Genomic DNA, 16144 nt, shown 5'->3' on the forward strand with positions numbered 1-16144 from the left:
CCTATACACCTACTCGGCTTCACAACTCATTTAAAAAAGATAACTACTAAAAAGGAGACAGACAATAGATGGGAAAATGCAATTAACAAAAAGCCTATCCCAAAATAGTGAGCAAGCTTTCCATGTTGTGTCTCTTATTTGTTTGGATGTTATGTTAAGCGAAGTGAAAAAAAGAAAACGTCTTTTTTCAATCTCAGAATGACGAGTGTGAAGTTCTGGCTAGCAGACTTAATTAAATTTATTTCATCAGAGAGTATTTGTAACATCTTTAAGGCTGCCCAACTCAAACAGTGTGACTCAAGGCATCAGACAGCGTAAAAACAAATAACAAATAAAATGTACCACCACTATATATTAATGTGAAACATGGTAGCGGGATGATGAGTGTTGTAAACCACAAAGTACACAATACAGAATATGGAATGACAGAGTTGGAAGAGAGCTTGGAGATCTTCTAATCCAAACCCCTGCTTTAAGCAGTGGCCCTATATAATTCCTTCTACCTGGGGTAAAGCCCCAGTTCCAGCTGAAGAAAAGTAGGCCCAAAGCATAATGCTGCCATCACTATGCTTCACTGTGAGTATGGTGCACTTTTGGTGATACGCAATGCTGGTTTTGTGCCAAAAATACTTTTTGGAATTGTGGTCTCATCAGTCCATAGCACATTTTCCCTCGTGTTTTTGTCAGAGTTGATGTAGGTTTTGTAACAGGCCTGGATGTTTTACTTTGTAAGAAAAGGCTTCTGTCTTTCCACCCTACCCCATAACCCAGACATATTAAGAATATGGGATACCTTTTGTCATATGTAGTGAACAACCAGTACACTACAGTACACTACATAACCCGGACATGTTAAGAATATGCGATATCTTTTGTCATATGTAGTGAACAACCAGAAATTCCTGCAGCTCCTTAATGCTGTAGGCCTCTTGTCAGCCTCTTGGAACAGTTTTCTTTATGTATTTCATCAGTTTTGGAGGGACACCCAGTATTTGGTAATAAGACTGTTGTGCCCTTGAGGACCACCCGTAGGCTTCAGCTGGTGCAGAATGCGGCTGCGCGAGTCGTGATGGGGGTCTCCCGATACTCCCATGTAACACCTCTACTCCGCGAGCTGCATTGGCTTCCGGTTGCCCTTCGGGTGAAATTCAAGGTGCTGGTGATGACCTATAAAGCCCTAAATGGCGAGGGTCCGGGATATTTGAGGGAACACCTGCTGCCAGCATCAAGCTCCCTTCGTCCAGTGCGCTCCCACAGGGAGGGTCTTCTCAGGGTGCCGCCGGTACACCCAGGGGTAGGGCCTTCTCAGTGGGCGCGCCTGCCCTTTGGAACCAGCTGCCCGCGGAGCTTAGGACTGCCCCCGACCTCCGTTCATTCCGCCGGGACCTGAAGACCTGGCTCTTCGAGCTCTCTGGCCCAGGCTGAGAATTTTTTAATTTTTAATTTTAACTGGGTTTTTATTTTTTCTCAGGGTTTCATTTAATCTTTTTTAATTTGTTTTAACTTTTGTATTGATTTTCTTTTAAATATCCTGTAAACCGCCCTGAGTCCTTCGGGAAAGGGCGGTATATAAATCTAAATAAATAAATAAATATATTTGCCACTTGTTGATGACTGTTTTCACAGTGTTCAATGATAGACCCAACGCCTTGTCTCCTGACTGATACTTTCCAACAATGAGATCCCTTTGATACTTGTCAGCTCTTTGCAGTCCATAGCTTTTGCTACAAGAGGCAATTGAGTAAATGTCAGAAAAATCCTTTAGAACAGCTATTTGTCATCAGTTGGAATGTGATTGGTTAATTCTGAACTCAGCCACAACTCTGCTTATAGGAGTGCATGAACATTTATGCAGCCACATTATTTTACCTTTTTATTGTTACTTTCCCCCTAAAAGATTTCAGTTGTCTATTGAATTGTACAGCTTATATGTTATATAAAAGGTGAAAAGAATTCTGAAGTGATTAACTTGGTCTTATTTTTTTACATCTCAAAAATTTGACATTTTAACGGGCCTGTATAGATTTTTTATATCCACTGTAAAACCACTTCTGACAACAGGTAGATCATTCTTCTGGGCACTTTCCTAGTTACTATAGTATATACTTTCTGGAGAGCTTGAAAAGAATCGCCTGCATTTCAGATCCCCAGGCTTCTGATGTGCAGAACTAATTTGCCAATTTTAAGACGTCACTCACTCTCCTTTTTAGTTCTATTAATATTAGAAGTATTTTGTCAGTGAATTAACCAGTGAATTGGCCTTTTCATTTGACTGTATTTTATTAGCAAAGCAGTACAACTGCTAAAGTTCTCCAGAGCTTCTTGAAAGCTAACCACAATAAATAATTGCCTCTGGTAGAATAGTTTGGATGTGATCCCCAGGACAGATGTTTTGCTGGAAATGTTGCATTTCTCTATCAGTTATTTACAGGTATTTGTGGATTGATTTTTGTTTTTTGGTACAATCCTCTTCTGTAAGGCTACTCCTTTGAGCATACATAGCGAGTCTATATTCCATGTCTGATAACTTATTGTTAGGTTATTGTAGTGTGATGCACGTGAAATTTCTTCTGAAATAACTTGAAAATTCACTTGCTATAAAATATAACTATAGGATGTCGCAATTAAAATATCCTTTTGACATCTAGCCAAAGCATCCTACTTTCCATTTTGTTTATTGAAAATATTATTGTCTGCTCTCAATTTTAATATTTCTTTACAAAGAATTTTTGCTGCCTATGTGTTTGTTCCTTTGCTAGTGTTGGTTGATTTTTTTGGAGCAACTTTAAAGACAATTGTTAGATATCGATTTGTATCTTTTACTTATATTTGTGAAAATAGCAATTCATTATGAAGCAACAAATAAACTGAAGGTATGAATGCCTGTACTGTGCAAAATAATCTAGCATGTTTTATTTGTTGTATTTTTTTTCTTTTTAGATCGCACTTGTAAAGTATGGAATTTGGTTACTGGACAAGAAATCATGTCTCTGAGTGGTCATCCTAACAACGTTGTATCTGTAAAATACTGTAATTATACCAGTTTGGTGTTCACAGTCTCAACATCTTATATTAAGGTGTGGGACATCCGCGATTCTGCTAAATGTATCCGAACATTAACGTAAGTTGGGACGCTAAAAAGCAAAAATGTAAATTTGCAACATTAATAGATGTTGCAGTAAGTGCTAAGTCAATTGTAATTATGCAGAATGTACAGACTCAAAAGAGCTATTTTATTTTATTTCACTTTGGGGTAAATCTCACTGAGCTGGCAAATTGAAAAATTACTTGTAAGGTGTGCTGTCTAAGGAAAAATAAGGCCCCGATGCGGTATGAGAAAAGAGAAAAAGAAATCCAAACTTCTGCTGGTGAGGAGTTCGAAATTAAATACTGTAAGCAAAAGTGAAAAAATGATTCAGATTGTAAAAAAGAGAAGTATGTAATTTCTCTTCTGATTTTTCTTATACTGCACCAGCCTCTGAATCCAAGTACATTTTGAAAGTCTTATCAAAGGGCAGTTGGTCTTTATTCAGCCAGAGGCATTTCTCATCTTTTTAACTAGAAAGTTAAGGGCATCACAGATCATGGAAGAAGCCACCAAATTAGGCGTCTTCTATCTCAAAGGGAAAAGAGAATCAATTCACATTAGATTGAGCCTCAATGTCTACCTGATTAGAACACTGAATGTTAGCAAGATGTGTGATAAATGTACATTATTTTTCATATTTTTTATCAAATGTATATAGCTGCCCTCTCATTGGTGTACTAGGCGGCATACAATAAACAAAACAAATCTTAAATAACCCTTAAAAACAATCAATATAAAATATAAATAAGATCATGGGAGAATGCACTCAAATCTCACATAGAATACAACCATCTTGTGGGCTAGTTGCATTATTGTGTTCATTATTGCTTGTATGCTTTCCAGAGTCACTTTTAGTGAGAAGGGCAGTTTTATAAATGTGTTAATTGAATAAATAAATTGGAAGCTTTCCATGTAAAACAATGTCTTGTCAACCCATCGTCTTATTATGCTCGGCAATGGACAGATGAAACTGCATAATGGCGCAGTGGTTAGAATGCAGTACTGCAGGCTACTTCTGCTGACTGTCGGCAGTTCGATTCTCACCGGCTCAAAGTTGACTCAGCCATCTATCTTTCTCAGATCGGTAAAATAAGGACCCAGATTGTTGGAGGCAATACGTTGACTCTGTAAATGGCTTGGAGAGGGCTATAAAGCATTGTGAAGCAGTATATAAGTCTAAATGCTATTGCTATTAGTACACATTCTTTTTAAAAATCTAATCCAATCTTATCTTGTTTTGTTCTTTTCTCTTATAAAATGTAGCTCTTCAGGCCAGGCAATGCCAGGGGACGTTTGCTCTGGAAATACCAATAGAACAGTTACAATTCCAGCTGGTGAGAACCAGATAAATCAGATTGCCTTAAATCCAACAGGCACTTTTCTCTATGCAGCTGCAGGAAATGTGGTCAGAATGTGGGACCTTAAGAGGTAATATTTCCAAATTATTTACTGACCAGGCTAGAACATTGTGATATCTGGTGTCAAAATGAATTGGCAGTTACAATCTACACTAGATCTCTTCAGTTTGGAAACCAGCAAGGACTAGTCACTAACAGGGTTGAGTCCTTTTCATTAAATATTTTTGTAGTGAGGACCCTGGTATATCATCATTTCTTCCCATGGCTCAAGTATTGAATTGCAAATGCAATTGCAATGACTTTGGTCACTATGGTGACAATATACGAGTGTGGTGACTATATGTAAGAGTATGGTGACTATTTTCTTGGAAAAATAAAGGGACAAACCTGAAAAAAGGCTTGTCCTTTATTTTTCTTTGCCAAGAGAAAAGTTTATCCTTTTTGCTTTACAAAGGGAAAAGTCAAAGAACAAAGCCAAGAAAGATGCAAATTCTAATAAAATTATGTAAAAAAATAGAACATTTAAATTTATTTTAGAAAGACAATTCAGTTTCCATATTTTTCACATGAATAAAGGACAGAAGTGAGTTTTCGAAATATAAATCTAAGGGACAACCTTCTGATGTAAATGACTGTCCTTTAAAATAAAGTTTGTGTAGTCACTGTATATATGAGCAGAACTCTTTGATTTTTCTCCCAAAGCCACCCTTCCTTCATAGTGATGCCCAAAAGACATCTGCTGAGGTGCAGGCTGACTCTGCCAGTCTGTACCTTTACCTCCAAGTAAACATACTAAATGCTTTACCAACTATTCTTGTGGAATTATCTTTGGTGCCTGCAGATGCTCAAGAGGCCAGGAATTCCTCAAAGCAGGCAGAGAGAAGTGTACAGCTGTGCATGACTCATATCTTCAACAAATACTGTAGATCCAGACAGATGTTAGACTTCTTCGATGATTTGCATTGGCCTAATGTTAATATAGTTCTGAAAAAGAAGTAGTTGAGGTGGTTTGTTTGATTTTGAAATAATGTTAAGTTCTTTTACGTCTCAAAAGTTCTATCTTTTGCTATTCTTCTAGATTTCAGTCTACAGGAAAACTAACTGGTCACTTGGGCCCAGTTATGTGCCTCACAGTAGATCGTATTTCTAACGGACAAGATCTCATAATTACTGGCTCCAAGGATCATTATATAAAGGTAACCTCTTATGCATTTGTTGAACAATCATATGAAAGTAAACTTCTAGAATGAATTTTCCCTGTTTCTCTCCTGACAAGATTTGGAGAGATACTTGTATGAAACTGTATGAAACTATTTATGGAATTCAGTAGAGTGGAGTGCATTATCAACCTGTCTTTTACAGTTGAAAGGCTTTTGTCAGGCTGACATTTTTCAAGCACATTTATGTATGAAAAATAGGAATTCCCTATTTGCATTGGAAAAACCTTCATTTTTTTTCTTTAAATTTATTGTTGTTGTTGTTAGCTGCGAAGTCGTGTCCGACCCATTGCGACCCTATGGACAACATTCCTCCAGGCCTTCCTGTCCTCTAAATTTATACAGCAACCCATTTCTCATATATATGGCTCTGTTGTATAAAAAGAACAGTACAACAATTAAAAACAAAATAATAATAATTAAAAAAAACATAGTAAAATACCTAAAACTCACAGCATAAAGTCATCTGAATAATCAGTACTGCAACTGCACTGACTCCATTGTGGATCTATGTGCCCATTAATAAATCTGTCTTCAGAGCCTTGTGAAAAGCCTGCGATATCAGGTCCAATCTGATCTCAGGTGTGTGTGTGGGGATGATGTTCCAAAGCCGGGGGCAGCCATGGCAAAAATATCTTTCTTCCTGGGTCTCTCCAGAGAACAATCCCTGGTTGACAGGAATCTAAAAGTGTTCAACTTTACATGGATTTTGTTTGAATGTTTGAGAGTAAAATAGTTCGGTGTTACGTTTTTAATGAAAACAATATTTTCTGTCCACATTTTCATATATAAAGACCCTTAACTTCATAGTCTTATGCTTGGATAAATATGTATAACATAACAATCCCAATCAATCCCCAATAATTGCTGCTACTTAGAAATATTTTAAAATGTTGCCACTGACATATTGCATAATTAGTATGTGGACAAGTAATAGTTAAACCATGGTTTAATTTTTGAATAGAATACTGGTATTCAGTAGGTTAATTATTGTTACTCTGTTGCTCATTTGATTATTGATAGAAGCAGAAACGCTTGAAGTCCATTCCTTGAGATACAATGGTAGTGAAATAATTTCAGTAATGAGACTTTAAAAAATATAAATAAAATTAATCAGGCATTTGTGATTGCTGACTGCCCACGTTATTTGAACTCACAAAAATTTAAAATCAGATAGTAATTACTACTAATACATCATCCCAAATTTTCAAGAGATTGTTAAAAGACTATTGTATGTTCATTAAGAATAATGGATGCATTTCCTCAAACATGTTTGTTTAATTGCTAGCAAAAACAATTCTGCAGATATAAAAGTGTATTCTCCCATTCCAGATGTTTGATATAACTGAAGGAGCTCTTGGAACTGTAAGCCCTACACACAACTTTGAACCTCCTCATTATGATGGCATTGAAGCACTTACTATTATGGGTGACAATCTTTTTAGTGGATCCAGAGATAATGGAATTAAAAAATGGGACTTGGCTCAAAAAGACCTAATTCAGGTAATATTCAAGCACAAAAGGCATTAGGATATAAGAGCCGTTGTCAAAATTATTATTAGAAAAATTATAACTTTAAAAAATTACAACTAAAAGCCAACATGGGTTTGTCAAAAACAGATCATGTCAGGCAAACTTTATTGCATTCTTTGACAAAGTAAACTCATTAGTGGTTCCGGTACAGACATAGTTTACTTAATTGTCAGTAAGGGATTTGACAAAATAGACAACAACCTATTTCTTGGTGAGATAAAACCATGTGGGATAGACAGTACTATCCACTAGACCATTACTGGCTGAACAACCACATTCAACATGTAGCCCTCAGTGAAACCACCTCTACACGGAGGAAGCGTGCAGTTTGGGAAGCCCAAGGTACATAAATGATCTAGATAAGGGGATAGAAAGCGAATTCATCAGATTTGTAGACAACAACAACCACCTGGGGGGAACAGCCAACACTTTAAAAGATAGGCCCTAAGTTCAGAAGGATCTTGACAGACTTGAACACTTGGACCCTATCCAACAAAATGAGAAAATGAGGTCCTACGCTTAGGCAAGAAAAACCAAATCCACAGGTATAGAATAGGTGGTACCTAGCTCAAGAGCAGTAATGGAAGAGGGGTTTAGATGCCCTAGTGGGCAGCCACTTAAGCATGAACCAGCAGTGTGCTGAAGTTGCCAAAACTATGCAGTCGTAGGCTGAATTTGCAGAAAGATAATAACAAGATCACATGAAGTGTCAGTACCACTTGCCAGTTAGCACTGGTAAGGCCACATTTGGAATTTGGGGGGAACTGCTGTTTGAAAAAGTGAAAGCTGTTGAAACAACTACAGATAGTCCTCGACTTGCAGCCATTCACTTAGCAACTATTCAGAGTTACAGTAGCACTGGAAAAAGTGACTTTACAACCTGTCCTTGGTACTTATGACAGCCATAGAATCCCCCTAGTCACATGATCAGAATTGGGGCACTTGGCAACCAACATTGTTTACGACAGTTGAAGCATCTGAGATCCACCTGATCACCATTTGGGACCTTCCCAGTCATATTCCGATAAAGTCAAGGGGGGAAAACCAGATTCACTTAATGACTGCATGATTCACTTAACTGTGGTGATTAGCATAACGATCATGGCAAAAAGGGTCATAAAATTGTGCACAACTTACTTAACAACTGCCTTGCTTAACAACAGAAGTTGTGGTCTCAGCTGTCATACGTTGAGGACCATCTGTAATAGAATGCACGTTATTTTGGTTTATGCATCCAATTATCTTCCAGGTCCTATTTTCTAAATCAGTTTTGTCCCTAGTTATAGGTACTGCCATTTTTCTGCTTGAACGTGTGCTTTCTTTTCAGCAAGTTCCCAATGCTCATAAGGATTGGGTTTGCGCTCTTGGTGTCGTTCCGGATTCCTCTGTGCTGTTGAGCGGCTGCCGAGGAGGCATTCTGAAGCTATGGAGTGGAGACACATTTGCCCCAATCAGTGAACTAAAAGGACATGATAGTCCTATTAATGCCATCTGCTCCAATTCCAGCCAGATTTTTACTGCATCTGAGTGAGTTATTTTTACATTCTGTAGTTACGTATACAGGTAGACCATAGCCTATTTCTTGGTAAGATAGAAAACTGTGGGACAGACAGAACCACCAACAGATGGATTCATAACTGGCCAACCAACCACATTGAACATGGAGTCTTCAGTGGAACTAAATCCATGTAGAGGAAAATACGCATTGGGATACTTCAAGGTTTTGTCTTGGGCCCAGTACTCTTCAACATCTTCATAAACAATTTAGATGAGAGGATAGAAGGGAAACTCATCAAATTTATTTATTTTTTATTTTTTTTATTTTAATTCCATTTATATCCCGCCCTTCTCCGAAGACTCAGGGCGGCTTACAAGCTTAGCAGTAGCCTTCATTCTATGTATATGCCTGCTTATTAGGGCTTTCCCCCCCAAGCGGCATTGTTACAAAGTCAGCTTAATTGCCCCCAACAATCTGGGTCCTCATTTTACCTACCTCGGAAGGATGGAAGGCTGAGTCAACCTTGAGCCTGGTGGGATGCGAACCTGCACTAATTGCAGGCAGCTGGTGTTACTTAAGGAGGCATTAGCCCACTGCTCCACCAAGGCTCTTTTGCAGACAACACCAACCTGGGTTGAATAGCCAACACTTTAGAACAGACCTGGGCTTTTTACAGCCCATGGGCTCTATCCGGCTGTTTGACTGGGTGGGCAGTAACAGCAGCCCTCCACAACAGACTTAGTTTCTCATGTGGTCTCTTGGGAAAATAAATTGGCCATCCCTGCTTTAGAAAATAGACTCAAGATCCAGCAGTATCTTGACTGACTTGAGCAGACTGGCCCTATATCTAACAAAATGCAGTTCAGTGGTGAGAAAAGTCTTCAAGAAAAACCAAATGCACAGGTGGTACTCAACAGCAGTAAGTAGCAGTGTCCTAGTGGACAACCACTTAAGTATGAATTAACAGTGTGCGGCAGCTACCCCAAAACCAATGCAGTCCTAGGCTGTATGAAGAGAAGGATAGTATCAAGGTCATGTGAAGTATTAGTACTGCCTTATACTGCACTAGTAAGACCACATTTCGAATACTGCATCCAGTTTTAATCACCATGATACAAAAAAGATGGTGAGACACTAGAGAGCAGAGGAGAGCAACAAAGATGATTAGGGGGCTGGAAGCTAAAACATGCAATGAATGGTTCTGGGAATTGAGTATCTTTAGCTAATAATAACAACAACAACAACTGTCTTCCAATATTTGAGAGGCTGTCACAATGAAGAGGGAATCTACCTGTCACAATGAAGAGGGAATCTACCTATTCACCAAAGCACCAGAGGGCAGGACAAGAAATAATGAATGGGAGCTTATCAAAGAGACATCCAACCTAGAAATAAGTAGAATTTCCCTGACAGAAAAATTAACCAATAGAACAACTTGCCTTCAGAAGTTGGGGGTGCTCCATCAATATCGTTTTTAAGATGATATTGGACAAATACAGGAAACTAGGAATCCAGAGCAGGAGTTGGACTAGACCACCTCCAAGGTCCCTTCCAGTTCTGTTGTTTTGTATTTTGTAAGGTATTTTATTGTACTTAATTCTGTTTGTTTAGGTAGGCTGTGCTGCTAAATTTGATAGGAACGGAGATTGACTTCAGTTGAAAACTCCTTTGGGGTCAGCAGCCTTTTAGAATACTAAAAGGTAAATGTAAAGGTTCCCCTGCACATACGTGCTAGTCGTTTCCAACTCTAGGGGCCGGTGCTCGTCTCCGTTTCAAAGCCGAAGAGACAGCGCTTGTCCGAGGATGTCTCCGTGGTCATGTGGCCGGCATGACTAGACGCCAAAGGCGCACGGAACGCTGTTACCTTCCCACCGTAGTGGTCCCTATTTTTCTACTTGCATTTTTACGTGCTTTCGAACTGCTAGGTTGGCAGAAGCTGGGACAAGTAACGCGCTCACTCTGTTACGCGGCACTCGGGATTCGACCCGCCAAACTGCCGACCTTCTGATCCACAAGCTCAGCGTCCTAACCCACTGAGCCACCGTGTCCCTTATTTTAAAATTCTGCTCTCCCCTAAATATATTCCCTAAAATTTCACATAGCAGAGTTGGTACGCCACTAAAATTTTCCAAAATGTGTCAGCCTCAAAATTTTTGAACATTTTAATTTATTGGAGATACTGAGTTGGAAGGGACCTTGGAGCTCTTTTAGTCCAACCTCCTGCTCAAGCAGGAAATCCTATACCATTTCAGAAAAGTGGGCTGTCCAGTCTCTTCTTAAAAGCCTCCAGTGATGAAGCACCCACAACGTCTAAAAGCCGGATTAATTGTTCTCACTGTCAGGAAATTTCTCTCCTTGATTAGTCTCCATTCATTGTTTCTTGTTTTGCCTTCTGGTGCTTTGGAAAATAGGTTGACCTCTCTCTCTTCTTTGTAACAGCACCTCAAATATTGGGAGTTTGGGGGGCTGGTGAATTGCCAATTTTGGGATTATTTTTTTATGTTAAAAATATAACGGCCACACTGTCTGGAAATCCTTCCACGAGTTCCATTACACCTAAGAGGTTTCCCTTTGAGGAGTGCTGGGCTAAACTGGTAGTTTTAGAATTAGATTCTAAAGATTCACTTCCTTCATAACACTACTTGGTGTGCTTCAAATTTTGCATATTTGTGATGAAATGACCAATGAATAACATATATGGTTCCTTCTGTTTTTTTTTTAAAAATCACCATAAAGAAAAATATTTCAGTGGAGAAGAGTTATTGCTGTAACTGTATAAATATTTACTTTACAGAGAACAGTAATCTGTTTCAATTAGAGGTTAATTTAATTTAATTGAACATTTAATTAATGTTTTTTTTTCATCCTCTTTAAATGTTAATAATGTTTTGCAGTGATCGAACTGTGAAAATCTGGAAAGTTCCCAGCAGTCTAGATGGACAGATCTCTGATCCAGGTGATACAAGTGAAGATATTGCCAGTAATTGAACTGAACTGAGTTGCACTGCTAGACATCTCAAGCTCTGGTGATAAGCTTTGCTCTCACTGAAGTTGCTCTGCATTTATAGGCAAATGGTAGTACCTGAAAGAATTCTTAATTGTTCTACTGTTAGGCATTTGTATTCTGCTAAAAACTGCTGCCCTTAAGAGCTGCCTTATGTACTGCGTTCATAATGTTGGTTTTTATATATCTTTGTCTGGGTTTGTGTGAATGCTTGTTCTAACATATAATGGCATAATTTGAGTGTATAAATAAGACTTTGCAAAATTAAACTGGATATCTGTGATCTTGAATGGTGGTCTGAAAACTGTAGTCTGGAATGTGAAGTTGCCCTATGTACCTCACATTGACCCTTCTGTGGAATGAAACTTCACAATTATCCAAAATATACCTGTACATTTTATCTCATCTCCAAAGCTTTTAACAGAAGACAAAGGAGGGGTCCTAATAAGTTTACTTGAATTTTGCTGCTGTATGAAATATTAAAACTGGAGTGTCAGTAAACTGGGAGAGATTACTGCCCTTGACGGTTGCTGTTTCCAGACTGAGGGCTCCTGACATTATAAATCAAAAGAAATCATGCAACTAATAAATCTTAATGTTTTTCCCATTAAAAGAAAAAGATGAGAATCATCATGGGAAAATATGGGATGACTGGAAATTCAAAATCTAGGAATCCAGTGTCTGGATTTCATCTTGGTAAATTGTTGAGGCAGGATAGTTGCATAATAAAAACCTGGAAGCATCCTATAATCTGCTAATAATGAATGTTACATAACCCTGTACTTTTATTGACCAAAGTAGTGCACCTAGGTCTACTCCATGCTCAGGACTAAAAACTAAAATGCTGTTGAATTAACATTTTATTAGGGCTTTGGCCTACCGCAGTATTCATAGAGAAATACCTTGTGGTTTTTTTCCATATGGAGTGCTTTTAATCTCATGTTCTAAAGGTTTGTTTTCTTTTAATCTAATTTGATATGCTGCTAAATACATTTAAGTCTGTGAACCTTGAAAGATACTTAACAGAATTGTACCAACGGTATCAAGAAAGACTGTAAATATGTGAGTTAGAGAGAGAGAGAGAGAGAGAGACACTGGGTTCCTGAGTGAATTTTAAAAATGCTGTAGTGCGTGCAGACTGAGAGATATGTGTAATTTATCCAAATGTTCAGGATCTTAATTTGTAAATTCAGCTATTTTTAAAAGTTTAGAATAATTTTCAAGAACAATGTTTTACAGTTTTACTGGGTTTAATGATGGAGAAGATGAGCTTATATATGTATAGCTGAAAGTAGTCCGTTACTTAAATTAAAAAAACACCACATAACTGAATGCACACTATTTGTCATTGATTTTTGTTTACTCTTCTTCCCCCGCCCCATACCCGCCAGGGAAGCATTTTCTAATAGGGTTCATAGTAACAACTGCACTGTGCATTAGGTTCTCTTAATATTGTTTGTTGAATCTTAAGAATTTTCCTAAGAAAGGATCAAAGCTTACACTCACTAACTTGCTTACAATCCAGTAGTTGGATGGTATTGCTCACAGTTCTTTTGCTTTGTAATTCTGAATGGATTTTTAAAGCATGAGCTGTTACATTGAAAATGTGTGAAGAGATGCTTCATGAAATGTCCCTCGTTGAAGCAGCCATATCTAGAGGGTTTCTTTGGGGCCTTGTCAATCCACGTGCATAGAAAGACTATACTTCTACGTGGGTCAAGAATAGTTAAACAGTGTTGTGATTCAGTGTCAGCCTGTGCTCCCAGCAGCTGAGTCCAATGAATCTGAGGAGGAGGAGGGGTTTGGAGAGCCTTTTGTGTCAGAGGGAGGCTCTGATGCATTGCGGGACTCTCAGCCTGGCCCCTCCAGTCATGTTCCTCATGAGGCTCAGCTGTGTGAGTACGAGGTGTCCGACTCAGAAGAGTCACAGCTGAATCTGTTCAGAGACGCTAGAAGCAGAAGGCAATCCAGCAGAGCAGAGCAAATCAATGAGGCAACTCAGTGAGAGGAGGAGAAGGCAGTGAGAAGCCACGCCTTGGGACTGATAATAAAAGGGGAAGGTGTGGGCGGGGCTGGTTGGTGAAGGCAACCATTTGGAGACATTCTAAGAGAATCCTGGTCTGTTCTTGCTACTTCTGTTTAACTCTTGTTTGTTGACTCTTGTTTGATATTTTAATTCATTTATTGAAGGAAATATTCTGTTGCTTTTTTGTTTGAACTGTAAATAGATTTGGGTTGGGTTTTCCCAGCCTATTGACTGTAAAAAGGAAAAAGGAGTTGTCCCTGACACACAAACAGGGCCGGTCGTAGGCTGGAACAGAACAGCTGCTTTGGGGCCTTGTCAATCCATGTGCGTAGAAAGACTATACTTCCACGGGGGTCAAGAATACATAAACGGCTGCACGGGCACACAGACACGCAGAGACATGCAGAGGACTTTCAAGAAGAGACGTTTTTCTCATGTCGTTAAACTTTACAAAGTGCCTCTTGGTATGTTTTTGTATAGACAAAACTTTTGCATTGCAGAAAAGAAATACAGGCTACAATAAGGCAGAGCACAGGCAATCTATTTTTAATCACTAATTTTAAAAGGACAGATGTGTTCTCTTCCAGTGAAGCACTTAACTGGGGGAGTTGGAAGTTGGATTATTATGTCATTTGCAATATTTCATAGAGCTGATCAGTTTTATCTCCTGGACATGTCCCTAAACAAACCAAGCAATGCTTAGAATTATGTTAACACTCTTACATCAGCCACAATTGTACCTTAACAGACTCTCAGCTTTCTCTCAGAAGGCTCCTTTGGTTTTCACTTTCTTGTAGCACCCAGAATAGAGGAAAGACAAGAAGTCAATGCAGCCTCCTTCATAGTAATGGGGAGTACTTTAAAAATGGCTGCCTCAACACAGGTAGTCCTTGACTTACAACCATTCATCTAGTGACCATTTGAAGTTACAAGAGCACTGGGAAAAAAAGTGACTTATGATTGTTTTTCACACAACCGTTGTAGCGTTCCCACATGATCAAAAGTCAGACACTTGACAATTGACTTACAATTATGACAATTGGGGGTCACACAATCCCCTTTTGCAGCCTTATAAGCAAAGTCAATGGAGAAGCCAGATTCACTTAACAAACGTGCTACTAACTTAACAATTACAGTGATTCACTTAACAACTATGGCCAAAAAAAAGAGCGTAAAATGGACAACGCTCACTTAGCAACTACCTTGCTTAGCAACAGAAATGTTGGGCTCAATTGCGGTCCTACGTCGAGGACTACCTGTATAATGAAAGCCATCCCAGACTGCATGCCACCCTGATACAAGGGCAAATTAAGAGAGATTGAATTATAGGGCCAGGGCCAATTGTAACAATCTTTAACAAATGAGGAATGCAAGATTTAAAAGCCAAAAGATTCTATATGCAAATCATTGAACCCCGGATGGAACTGTTATCATTCTTTTTTTAAAAGCTTGGAAACTGCAGTACGCTACAGGCAATCCTCAGTGTACAAAAACAATTGAGCCCCAAATTTTTGTTGCTAGGGGAGACATTTGTTAAGTGAATTTTGCTTCATTTTACAACCTTTCTTGCCACATTTGTTAAGTGAATCATTGCCACATTTGTTAAGTGAATCATTGCAGTTAGTACCAAGATTGTTAACTGAATCTGGCTTCCCCGTTGACTTTGCTTGTCAGAAGGTTGCAAAAGGGGATACCATGACACTGCAATCGTCATAAATAAAGAGTCTGTTACCAATTATCTGAATATTTTTTTATTGAAAAGTTTTACAAAATTTAATAATAACCCCCCTCCCCATCAGCCCTCCCCCCTTCCCTCCCCCCCAGACTTCCCAAAGCAGAATACAGGGTATTATATATAACAATCTTATGCAAACATATGCTAAATATCTATTAAAACATTAACAAACCTTCCACTCTTTAACTCCCTTATAACAAAACTAAAATTATTATAACACATCTATAATTATTGAAAATTATTCATAAACTATTTGAAATTTTTTAGTCCCATATTTGTTTTGAATATAATCAATCTTTTCCATTCCAAAATATATTTTTCTTGTGATTGTTCTTTCAAATATGCTGAAACTTTTGCCATTTCAGCCACCTCCATCACTTTAAGTGTCCATTGTTCTATTGTAGGTAAATCTTCTTTCTTCCAATGTTGCGCCACCAAAAGTCTAGCTGCCGTTATTAAATGTAACATTAATTTAGTTTCTGTAACAGTACAATCCGAAATAATCCCCAGTAAAAATAACTGCGGAGTAAATCTTATCTTTTTCTTAAAAACTTTCTGAAGAATCCACCATATTTTTATCCAAAAGGCTTTAACATTTTTGCATGTCCACCATATATGAAAATAAGTAGCCTCTTCACTATTACATCTCCAACACTTAGGTGGTTGGTTTGGATACATACATGCT

General features: G+C 38.4%; 1 protein-coding gene across 5 annotated transcripts in view; it reads left to right on the forward strand.

The window, feature by feature from the left end:
• KIF21A (kinesin family member 21A) overlaps positions 1-13034 on the forward strand; it is a 100171-nt gene extending 87137 nt beyond the window's left edge. For all 5 annotated transcript variants that reach the window (XM_081330916.1, XM_081330918.1, XM_081330917.1 and 2 more), the window contains 6 exons: positions 2941-3121; positions 4352-4516; positions 5525-5642; positions 6996-7166; positions 8524-8723; positions 11589-13034. In XM_081330916.1, coding sequence (XP_081187042.1) covers positions 2941-3121; positions 4352-4516; positions 5525-5642; positions 6996-7166; positions 8524-8723; positions 11589-11682 — 929 coding nt within the window. In that variant the 3' untranslated portion in view covers positions 11683-13034. The remainder of the gene's footprint in view (positions 1-2940; positions 3122-4351; positions 4517-5524; positions 5643-6995; positions 7167-8523; positions 8724-11588) is intronic.
• Positions 13035-16144: the final 3110 nt, after the last annotated feature.

Source organism: Vipera berus (assembly GCF_964194415.1).
Source record: "Vipera berus genome assembly, chromosome: 6".
Taxonomy (NCBI): Eukaryota; Metazoa; Chordata; class Lepidosauria; order Squamata; family Viperidae; genus Vipera; species Vipera berus.